The 12544-nt window shown below is 36.8% G+C and overlaps 1 protein-coding gene across 1 annotated transcript; it reads left to right on the forward strand.

Annotated features, from left to right (window-relative positions):
• Positions 1-10767: 10767 nt before the first annotated feature.
• LOC138892710 (uncharacterized) lies at positions 10768-11854 on the forward strand. The gene is made up of 2 exons (XM_070176446.1): positions 10768-11069; positions 11416-11854. Exons 1-2 carry the CDS (start codon positions 10768-10770, stop codon positions 11852-11854), a joined length of 741 nt encoding a protein of 246 aa, XP_070032547.1.
• Positions 11855-12544: the final 690 nt, after the last annotated feature.

Below are 12544 nucleotides of genomic sequence, written 5' to 3' on the forward strand. Positions count from 1 at the left end.
CGACCCCTGTATCAAATATTTCACTACCGGTCCAAAACTCAAAAAAATTAACTTTCGCCATTTCAAGCCTAAATGAGCTACGAACCTCCAAAATCACCTAACGGAGCTAACAGAACCGACGGAATTCCATTCCGGAGTCGTCTTCACACAGTTCCGACTACGGTCCAAATCCTAAGGCTTAAATCTCCATTTAGGGACTAAGTATTCCAAAACACTCTGAAACCAAAAACAGAACCTCCTGGCAAGTCACCTAAGCAGAAAAAGGTACGGGGGAAACAGTAAATAGGGGATTGAGGCTATTACTCTCAAAACGACTGGCCGGGTCATTACATCTACATGTAGTGTATTCCTGAAAGATGCAATGTATGAAGACTAAACTAATTGAAACTATAAGATTACCAAGAGCATTCTTTTTATCTCAAATTCAAAAGAAAATCAATATAGATAATCAATAAAAGAGTATTCTTACATTATCATAAAATGTCTCAATCTAAAAATACATGAATAGATCAACTTCACAATGGCGTCTAGTTGTAGCACAATAATAGGTATTACTGTTGCCTCCCTAATTTTATTTGACTACCGTCTCATATCCTGAAGTAGAAAATGCAAGATAATAGTAAGCAACTTCTGGAAAAAAAAAAAGTGAATCAAATGAATCAAGCGTGTGAAAAAATGCAACAGGCCTGTCTCGCCATAAGCAAATTATGTAGCTTTTGTGCGCTGTAAGATGGTTGGGATAATTAGTTCTATAGTGGCTCTATAAACCTGCAAAGCTGCAAAGCAGTGGATATATGATTAAGTTGCAAAACAATAGGTGGTAAATCATCTTGTATTGAGAAGAAAAAAAAAAGTAGTCGAAATCAATTATGAAAATTTTCTGCAAAACCTTTGTATAAAGCAACAATCATTGTAACTAAATCTTGTACCGAGAAAAAAGGTAAAAGTAGACAAAATCAATTATAAAATTTTTTCACGCAATCTTTGTATAAAGCCTCAGTCTTTGTAACTAAACCTTCTATGTATGTGATGAAAAGATACCTGATCATTTGTAATATGCTCATATAGAACAGCATCAAAATAGAACTTATGCTTCTCAATACAAGCAGTGAATTTCGCCTTCTATAATACAACCAAATATCAATTCCTCCCAAATATTTAGAGGTCAAATTAAATTTATCCTAAAAATATTGGTAAATATTAAAGTTAAGTCACTATGAGCTTGTTGATATAGTTACCTTCTTAATTTTAATATTACTTTTCTATAACATTGAGGCTGGAGAATTTGATATTCACGGAATAGATCTACCTCACAGTGGCATCTAGTTGTGGCACAATAATAGGTATTACTATTGCCTACCTAATTTCATTTGACTGCCGCCTCATATCCTGAAGCAGAAAATACAAGATATTAATAAGCAGCTTCTGGAAAAAAAAGTGAATCAAGAATGTGAAGAAATACAATAGACCTGTCTCGCCATAAGCAAATTATGTAGTTTTTGTGCGCTGAAAGATGTTTGGGATAATTTGTTATATAGTGGCTCTTTAAATATGCAAAGCATTGGATATATGATTAAATTGCAAAACAATATGTGGTAAATCATCTTGTATTGAGAAGGAATAAAAAAGGTAGTCGAAATCAATTATGAAAATTTTCTTTAAAACCTTTGTATAAAGCAACAGTCATTGTAACTAAATCTTGTATTGAGAAAAAAAAAGTAAAGGTAGTCGGAATCAGTTACGAAAACTTTTCGCACAGCCTTTGTATAAAGCCTCCGTCTTTGTAACTAAATCTTTTACGTATGTGATGAAAAGATACCTGATCATTGAACAACATTAAAACAGAACTCATGCTTCTCAATATAAGCAGTGAAGTCCACCTTCTATATACAACCAAACATCAATTCCTCTCAAATATTTAGAGGTTAAATTAAATTTATCCTAAAACGGTTGATAAATATTAAAGTTAAGTCACTATGAGCTTGTTTATACAGTTACCTTCTTAATTTTAGCATAACTTTTCTATAATAATGAGGCTGGAGAATTTAATAGCCGCGGATGAAAATTGGTCTTATAATGTTGTATGTATCTGAAATAGAAATCCATTTGCTCCAATAGCTAGACCTTAAAAATTATAACAATAGTGAAGTGCATAAATTTTAGTCATACCCATAATAGGTTCCTTTATGGCCTTTGGCAAACTGAAAAGAGTAAAGTCACAAAGCAAGAAAATAGTATGAGCATATATTTATAAGCCAAATAAAATAAATATCACACAATAAGGATAGGGTTAGTACCAGTTTGGCTTTGTTGAGAAGTTGACGAGCATATGTACGATTGGTTCTGCGAAATACAACAGAAGTAGCGGTCATTGGTACAAAAGTTTCAATAACAATCTCTGTTTCACAAATATTTTGATCTATCAGTAGTACAATTTGTGGTGTTTTCATGTTCTTTGGCCTTGTCCAACATTTATGATCTTTCACTGGATCTCTAACCTTAAAAAAATGCACAATTAAATTTTTAGCATTTAATCGACATATGTTTATGGAAAAAGTTAGAATTAAATTAATTCTCAATATTTTTGAAAACTATTAGGACTAACATGGATGAAGAAGCAATTAAGGTTGGAACTGCATTTCAAAAAATAATCAGTTCCCCATTTGATGCCAAATTGAAAAAATTTCAGATCACTAAGAATTGCATTACAAAATCAAACCTTTGATTTTGTAATGCAATTATTAGTAGCCTGTTACTTTTTCTATTGAACAAATTATATAACAACGAAAGAAGAGAAAAGCAATGAGTGAAAGAAAGAAAGATTAGTGGGTTAAGAGTTGAGATAACGGGGCAACATTGTGGATTGTTTGAAGTTTAGACTCCTTAGGGTTTAGAATTTTAGATGGAAAGGCACGCATGGAGTTGATTCCTTGTTGGTAACTTCCTAAGTTTTATTCCTTGCTAGTAAATTAATTTTTAAAAACTGTAAAAATATTGATATATTATTTTTAAACCTCCACAATCGTAACTTTATATTCCCGAATTCTATTCCTTTCTTGGTAACTTCTTTGTTGGTAAATTTATTTTTTTAAAGTAAAAAATTAAATATTGTATTATTTTAAAATTCAAATTCAAAAAGTAAACTAATTTTAACTAAATTAACTAATTATGTCCTAAAATTACCACATGACATTTTCTTCACGCGACACATGGCGAATTCTCATGGCTGACTTCTTTCTTTTTAATAATAGATAGATAGATATAGAAGATTTTTGTTTGCTACTTTCATTTTATAGTATAATAGAAGATACATATTTTTTTATTTTTTTATTTTATTCTATTATTCTCAATAATATTTTCTGAATAAATAAACTTTGTATTTTTAAAAAGAAAAACAAAAAGATATTTTTAAATTGGTAGTTTTTTATTTTTTGTAATTTTAGTTTTTTATTTTAAAATAATTTAAAACTCCAAATTCAAAGTACTCTCCAATTTGAATGGATAATTTTTTTTTTTCGTCTTTTATTATAAATTATTTTATGTTATTATTTTATTGATATTTAAATTCAAAAATAATAGCCAATAACTAATTATTAACTACTTATGCAATGTAGCGTTTTTCTAGGCTGTGCCACTTGGCTTAAGGAGAGGGTTTTTTCCTCTACTTTTAATAATATATAGATTTTTATTATAAAATATTTTATTTTATTATTTTATAGATATTTAAATTCAAAATAATAACCAATAACTAATTATTAACTATTTATGCCATGTGACTTTTTTCTAGGCTGCCACTTGGCTTAAGGAGAGGGCTTTTTCCTCTCATTTTAATAATATAAAGAAGATTTTTGTATGCTACTTTCATTTTATAGTATAATAGAAGATACAACTCCAAATTGAAAGTACTCTCCAATTTGAATTGACAGTTTTTTGTAATTTTTGTTTTTTATTATAAAATATTTTATGTTATTATTTTATTGATATTTAAATTTAAAAATAATAAGCAATAACTAATTATTAATTATATAATTAATTATTAACTACTTATGTCATATACCTTTTTTCTAGGCTGTCACTTGGCTTAAAGAGATGGTTTTTTTCTCTACTTTTAATAATATATAGATGTGACAACAAATGCTAAAAATTACATTTGAATCCCAAATCACGTTTGACATTTCTTTCTAAGAAATATCATAGATAAGCAGTTACAGTACTTTTTGGTGTATTTACAGTACGTTTGTAATTAAATTGATGGCATATAGGTATATTCTTGAATAAAAAAAATGAAACAAAAAAAATGGAAGGAGAAGAGAATAATCTCTTCAAAGAGTTCCAATAATCCAATGCATCTTACAGAGTGGAACAATGTATAGAGATGAAGTCCTAGCAGCTTTTGTCTTTTTTAAAAATTTTCATTTTATTTCTTTAGTTTCATGATCATTTAAATATAGGATACAATTATGTAGGTACGAAATATTAACTTTTCAAGGAAATGAAATCAGCAGAGGAGTATTGCTATTTATCTTTTCTCCTGTTTTTTTGGGTCTTTTCTCCTATTTTTTCCGTATATGTTCTCCATTATGATTTAGAAAACTCAACAGTTGTGCTCTTCCAAAAATAGTGCGACAGTTGCAATAATTAATTACAATAACGATGCAATTTGAAAGAACGTCTGCTTAGGTTATGGGAAGGTTACAACAAAGAATATAATGGCGGCAATAAATACGCCAATCTTTTAACCCATTTTTCTCTTCATAAAACTTAGTACAAATTACATATATCAACCACCAAAAATTAAAGAACATATATCAACCACCAAAAATTTTATTCGATATCAAAATTTGATCTGCAAGAAAAATATGGTTTTGGAGTCTGAGTTCAATCTTCTAAGAAAATAGAGGAGAAACCACAATGTTTGCGGGAAAAAATTAGACAATTTGAGGCTTTTAGTTTCTCTGGAAGAGAACCGCAGTCTTGCATACAATGTTTTGGACGACATATCTGTTGCATCAGTAGCTTTGATATATGTTGTTCATATACTGTATTTCATGTTCTAAGTTCTCCTCATTCTTCTAAGGCTCTGGTTTTGATGTGATTGTATTTTTAAGTGAAGGGGTGATCAGTTCGTATGTAATTTGAAAGTTGAAAAAGAAGTTATCTGATTTCTGCTGGGGATATATTCAAATCTTTTGTACAGTGTTTACGAGTTGTATTTGTATGGTCTCTATTTGTATTTGTTAATTATATAAAGAAGGAAAAGAAGAAAATAACCTTTGTGAACTTTTGTGTAACAACCCGACCGGTCGTTTTGAACTCTAGCGCGTCATTCGGCGGTTTGAGACCTTGAGTAGCTTCACTTCAGGTATTATGACTTGTACGTGTGGTCAGAATCAAATTTCAGGAAGTTCGGAGTTGAATTGGAATGAAAATTATAATTTCGAAAGATTTAAGTTGAAAGAATCGACTAAGGGTTGACTTTTCAGTAAACGACCTCGGAATCGGGATTTGAAGGTTCCAATAGTTTCGTATGATGAATTCGGACTTGGGAGTATGTTCGGGTCGAGTATCGGGTGACCCGGGAATATTTCGGTGCTTATTACGAAAGTTTCACATTTTGAAAGTTTAAGAATTTTCTAAGTTTGGGTTGAAGTGGTTTTTGATGTTATCGATGCCCATTTGGGATTCCGAGCCTGAGAATAGTTCCTTATGGTGATTTTGGTCTTAGGAGTGTATCCGAATGTTGATTTGGAAGTCCGTAGGTCGTTTCGGCGTCAATTGGCGAAAGTTGAAAATTGGATGATTTTTGGGAAGTTTGACTGGGAGTGGACTTTTTGATATCGGGGTCGAATTCTGATTCCGAAAGTGAAAGTAGGTCTGTTATGTCAATTATGAGTTGTGTGCAAAATTTGAGGTCAATCGGACTTGATTTGATAGGTTTCGGCGTCGAATGTAGAAGTTTAAAGTTCTAAAGTTCATTAAGCTTGAATCGGGGTGCGATTCGTGGTTTTAGCATTGTTTGATGTGATTTGAGACCTCGAGCAGGTCGTGTTATGTATTGAAACTGGTTGGTGTGATTGGACGAGGTCCCGAGGGCCCCGGGTGTAATTCGGGGTGGTTTCGGACCAAATTTGGCTGAGTTGTTGCTGATGATGTCTGGTGTCTAGTTTTGTTCTTCGCGAACGCGAAGGTGTTCACGCGTTCGCGAAGAAGGATATGTTGGTTGCTGACTTTTGTGTTGTGCGTTCGCGACTGGGGCCTCGCGTTCGCGTAAGGTAAGAAGGTGAAGCTAGGCGTTCACGATTAGGGCATCGCGTTCGCGAAGGGAAAACTGGGCTTGTGAGAATTCTAGCCTTCGCGTTCGCGAGGGGTGCGTCGCGTTCGCGAGGGTTCGCCTGGTAATGCATTGCGTTCGCGAGTTGTCACTCGCGTTCGCGAAAGGCAGTTTTTGGAGTTGGAGCTAGTATTGCTTCGCGAACACGTGGGACTTGCCACGTTCGCGAAGAATGTCGCCTGGGCAGTGTATAAGTTAGCAAAAACGGGTTTTGGCTCATTTTATCTCAAATTTTCCATGGGAGCCGAGCTTGGGTGATTTTGGAGGAGCTTCTTTGTCACCCATCACTAGGTAGGTGATTCCTTCACGTTGTGAGATAAATACATGGTTATGTATAGATTTAAACAAGGAAATTGATAGAAATTTGGGGATTTTGAAGAAAAACCTAGAAATTAATATTTTTGAAAATTGGCCACGAAATTGGACATGAAATTTGGAATAAGTTATATATTTTAGTTTGTGGTGTTATGGGTATAGTTTACCTTCGAAAAATTTTAAAATTCGGGCACGTGGACCCGAGGGTTGATTTTATAGACTTTTTGAGCGGAGTTGAGAATTTATTTAAATTGATTAATTATGGGTATTAGAGTGTCTTTTGATTGGTTTGCACATTGTTTGAATAGTTTGGATGTACGGGCTTTGGTTAGAGGTGTTGGAGGGGTGTTGGAGCCAGTTATGGAACTTCGGAGCGAAGTAAGTCTCCTGTCTAACTCTGTGATGGGGAAACTACCTCCTAGGTGATAATTATTGTTATGTGCAACTAGTTGTGGGTGCTACGTACGCACGAGGTGACGAGAGTCTGTACGTAGCTAAAGCATGTTCATGTCCGGGTAGATTAATCGAAGTTATAATCGAAATGAATCTAGAAATAATTATATGTTCACCAGGTTAAGCCTTAACACTTTGAGTTGTGGGCGAGTAAATTGAGAAATGGTAAGATTTAATTTATTTTTGTGCTCATGTCCTGCATTGTAAACACGTGTCTCGAAATTCGGTAACTTTCTTCCCTTTTCTTGTGGAGCGGGTCGAACGCCTCGGCAGTATATAGATGCATCTATGGATCACGTCGCTCATCCCTCGACAGTGTACACGGTTTTCTGGATCGGGCCGAACGATCTTGACAGAATCGTGCATTATATCGCTAGTAGTCCGAATGTTCACGAGTTAATCTTTCTACTGATGCCCGACATATTATAAGATGTTCCTTATTTATTGGCACTTAATAATTTCTGATATGTTAAGGCAGGATACAAGATCGAGAAATTTATACTTTAAAAGAAATAATTGGAAGATTTTGAGCCTTACAGAATTTTCTTATTATTTTCGTACGCTGCATATCTGCTTAAGTTTTAACATATTGCTTTATTGGACCTTTAGTAAGTGTCGATGTCAACCCCTCATCACTACTTCTCCGGGGTTAGGCTAGATTTTTACTGGGTATGCGTTGATTTACGTACTCATGTTGCACTTCTGCACTAAATGTGCCGGAACAGACAGGTTCATTTGGTGATCATCCTAGCACGTAGGCGCGCCTGTTGAGGAGACTTTATGTGAGCTGTATTCCAGGGTACGCATCGCAGTCTACCGGGTCTCCATTGTACTATTTATTTTACTCTGTCTTTTTATATTCGGGACAGATGTTGTAATATTATTAGTGTATTCCTTAGAAAATGCTCATGCACTTGTGACACCGGATTTTGGGGATCTCTACTGGTTGTTCGTTATTGTAGTTTGCGTAGTCATTATCGTTTTTTCCCTGTAATCCTATTTCTACTATTTAATTAAGGAAAAATTCTGATTTCAAAACACTAAAATGAGAAATTCAGTTGATTAAATCACAGTTGGCTTGCCTGACGGTGGTGTTAGGCGCCAAGACGACCTTTGGTAATTTTGGGTCGTGACTTTTTGTGTCGCCGATGTTGTTGTGATGCGAAGTGTCATGCCATGAAACCTCGATCTTGAATGACACACATATAGTGCAGAGAAGTTCTAGCCTGATAATGTTGTTGATATTAGGGTTTGCATTGCTCTTACACATTCCTTTATATTGAAAGAAGTTTTCAAATTTGTTTTTACTTTTGGAAATTCTATATATGAAGGAGAGTTGAATTAGTACTCAACTGCTATGTGATGGTTCGTACGTCTAATTGAAACATTCTGCGTTTGATTTTCAGTGTTTCTTTCTGATGCTTTTTGTCTAATACTACCGCAAGAGAAGGGTTTTTTTTTTTTTTTTGTAGGAAAGAGAAGGCTTACTAAAACTACAATGGTTTGTGCAATTATCAATTTTCAGAAGAGATGCATTCCTTTTGTTCAGTATGTCTCCAGAAAACAAGTTGAAGAATGCACTAAGAAATAGTTGTTTACCCGAAAAATGGGCAGAGTTGAATTTGTACGTAGTTCTAAGGATATGTGGTATAACTTAACACAAATCGTAAGGATAAATAGAAAGTATCAAATATGGATTGTAAAAAATGAAAAATACACAAGGTTGGAAAAAAGATGATTTAAGGACTAAGTAAGATGAATCAATCTATGAAGCCAAAAGGAATAACCCTTCAATATAGGAGTGTATGGTATTTTAGTTATAATGTAAGCAAAAAACTGTCCCTTTACAGAAATGTAGCCATCCTCTTTATAGTAGAGGATCCTACTTTAGAAATAATTAAAAATATATAGTGGGGAACCCATGATAAATCAGCTTTTCCCTAATTCTCGCCGCGATTCTCTCCCTTAGTGCGGTTGTAACGACTCTTGTCTGTGAGCTCAAGCTTGATCGGACTCGGTGCTGGTCGGTATTATTTTAGAGCTCGATGCGGACTTGAGCTCAATACTGACTCGGGATCTGGTAATATCTCGGGCTCGGTATCGGTTGGTCTTTGCCCCCTAAGCTCGATTCCATAACATCTCATCATAGTTCGATTCGGACCCGAGCTCGATAATGATTTCGAACTCGGTATTTGATCTATACCTGAAATCTGAAGCTCGTTCGTACCATCTTCGGAACTCATCTCGATATTATGAAGTCTTCCTTTGGTCCATTATGATCTCATCTCGATCAATCGTACGAAGGCCAAAATCGATTTCGATCGTATACAGATAGTTTTCTCGTTTCTCGTGAAGGATATGGTAAGAAACGATATGATTTTGCAATGGCTCAATTGGATATGCACTGACGTTTGCATCGAGCCCGACCATGATGTCCGTGATAGTTGTCCCATCGGTTTAGCTTACCAAGGTATTTAATGCGTGTCAGACGGTGGTCGGCCACCGTTGATATTGAACCGCCATTGCTTCAATCTATAATTAGCCCTTCCTTTTACCATTTATCACTTTTACATCTTCAATCTTTCAAATTTTCCAAGTTCCTTTCCGTATCTTCTGAGTTCATTCGCAAATCTGTGATTCTTTTCTGCAAAATCCTTCTTTAAAACCACCAAATCTTTGTCACCTTCTTTAAATCCAAAATGGTGAAAATATCAAAAATCGTTCCCCAAAAAGAAAAGGCTTCTTCTTTCCAAACTGCCGCTGACAAAACACCGGTGGATCCACGGCTTGAGGAGTGCATTCTGGCTGCGTGTGTTCTTACCTCTGATTTTAAGGTCGACAAAGGCTCTTCGGTTCCGGGCCGATGTGAGCCGGTATCGAGGTATATGTGTTCGATAACCGGGGGATATCTCGAACAGGTTAAAAATGATTATAACTGGGGAAAAAAGAAGTGGTAATCCCTTCTCCCGAAGAGGATATTACTACTCATGTGGAAGGGTTTTTAAGTGTGTACACTTACCCTTTCACGTTAGGCCCCCTTGACCCTGTTATCATCGAATTTTGCCGTAAATACCAAATAACCTTAGGCCAAATCCATCCTTCTTTCTGGCGGATCGTTATTCTGATTCGTTTCTTTGTGAGCAAAATCGAGGGGATGTCTTTCATCCTCGACCACCTCATCAGATTGTACTGCCCCTGCCTCTTTCGAGGCGGGTTAATTAAACTACAACGCCGGGCTACCAAGGTTCTGTTCTTGAGCATAGATGAGGACAAGGATCGAGGCTGGATGGGAAGGTTTGTTCGAGTGAAGACGTCGGACCTAATACCGGCCGAGAAGATGTCATTTCCCGAAGAATGGAACATGAAGCATAAGTGTAACTCGGTTGTTATCTCCCATTGTTTTGACTCTTCGTTTCCTTTCTTACTGATATCCCCTTTTTTGGTGCAATAGTTCCTTTAATGCCCGGTGTGATTCCCGACCTCAAGGACTAGGTACGGGCCTTGGCTTCGACTTCTACGTATGCCGAGCGTTAATCTCCTTTCTCGCATCATTGATAGTTCGAACTATTTTTCGTATACTCAAATCAATTTTCTTGTGTGTAGGTTTGGGCAAGGATATGGTTTTGAGACCCCTGTCCGGCGAGGAGGAAACTTCGGCCCTGGTAAAAATGGCCTCTACTTCCGAAAACCCAAAATCGAAGGCTCGTAAGTCGAAGAAGAATACCATTCCTTTAACCTTAGAATCAGTTCGGCGTTTGAGGGATGAAGATAAGGAAGATGAAAAAGACGATGGGCCTGTACTGGTGGCCCGAATGAAAAAAATCATTGATGCCCCACAGGAAGCTGGATCGATGGTGGTTTACAAGGATCCGCCTCGAACTGAGAATATATCAGAGAAAGATTCGGACAAAGTCCCCGAGCCGTTGGGAATCGAGAATATCTCCTACCGAAGTCAACAGATGGTGGATATGTCTGAAGGGGCCGTTCCTGACTCTCTTCGAACCGAATAGAATGCCCCAAGCGACTCACTTGGGGCAGTAGTAATCGAAGACTCGCCCACTTTCCCTACTTTTTCCGAAGGGGCGATTCGGGAAGCCCAAGCTTTGGGGGCCCTTGATGTAGGTGGATCTCATGAGGGAGATGATCCTTTTCGTGATTTGTTTACCGGTGTCGAGGACGTTGTCGGCACTAGTGATGCATCATATCTTTTCCTAGAAATGCAGCAGGCTTTGAATCGGGTAAGCCTCAACTTACTTCATTGGTAATGCCTTTATGCTTGTTTTTCTTTTATAACTTTATTTCTTCTTTCTTTGTAGGCCGCTTCAATGTATGAAGGAGAAAAGCTCGGTTCAAGCAAGAAGAATAGAGGAGCTCGAGGCTCGATTGGCCTCTGAACTTGCCAAGGCCGAATCTGATGCCGAAAAGGCAAAGGCCGATGCGGATGAATTCGTGGTCGTCTATCAGGCCGATGCTGAAGCTGCTCAAGTACAAGCAAGAGAGGCAACTGAGACCGCTAATAATCGAGCACATTGGGTTGCTGAACTTGCTAAGTGCCGATCTCAGAGGGAGACCCTCGAGGAGATCCATGCTCGAGGTTTCGACCTCACTGAAGAGATAAAAAGGGCTAAAGAGCTCGAAGCCGATGCTGAAGCTTTGGCTTTCGATGATGACGATGATGGGAGCAAGAGCGGGTCCGAGAGCGGGGAGGAGCCCGATGGAGAAGAGACCGCCCCCGGGGATAACCAAGAAACTTAGCCCTTAGTTTCTATTTAGGATGTTGCAAACAATCTTGTAGATATATACAAATATCTTTTCTTTTCCTGTCTTGCTTCTGTTTTATTTTCTGCCTTGTGAAGATTTTGTTTTATTCATGCATTATGAATGTTTTCATAAGGTTTTAGGCAATTTGATCGAATTCGGACTTTGTAGCCTTTATATCCGAGTGAGCGTTTACTCAAACTCGAAATAAGGTAGCCCATAGGCTTAGTAGTCGAGTTGAGTGATTGCTTTGAACTTGAAGTAATACAGCCTGTAGGTTTATTAGTCGAGTGAGTGATATCTCAACCTCGAGATGATATAGCTCGTAGGCTTATTGGTCGAGTGAGTGTTTGCTCGAACTCGAAATATGAGTAGCCCGTAGGCTTAATGGTCGAGTGGGTGATTTTTCAGACTCGAGATGATTTAGCCCGTAGGCTTATTAGTCGAGTGAGTGATTCAAACTTGAAATAATGTAGCCAGTAGGCTTAATGGTCAAGTGAGTGATTTGAACTCGAAGTGATGTAACCCGTAGGCTTAATAGTTGAGTGAGTGATTCGAACTCGAAGTAATGTAACTCGTAGGCTTAATAGTCGAGTGAGTGATTTTGAACTCGAAGTAATGTAGCCCGTAGGCTTAGTAGTCGAGTGAGTGATTCTAACTCGAAGTAATGTAGCCCGTAGGCTTAGT

The sequence above is a fragment of the Nicotiana tomentosiformis genome, chromosome 5, assembly GCF_000390325.3.
Source record: "Nicotiana tomentosiformis chromosome 5, ASM39032v3, whole genome shotgun sequence".
Lineage (NCBI taxonomy): Eukaryota > Viridiplantae > Streptophyta > Magnoliopsida > Solanales > Solanaceae > Nicotiana > Nicotiana tomentosiformis.

Bases quoted from the DNA above. Each gene is read 5' to 3' on its own strand.
- LOC138892710 (XM_070176446.1), top strand. From the start codon at position 10,768: ATGGCCTCTACTTCCGAAAACCCAAAATCGAAGGCTCGTAAGTCGAAG. The intron at 11,070-11,415 runs GTCTGAAGGGGC...CTTTCTTTGTAG, and splicing joins AGTCAACAGATGGTGGATAT to GCCGCTTCAATGTATGAAGG.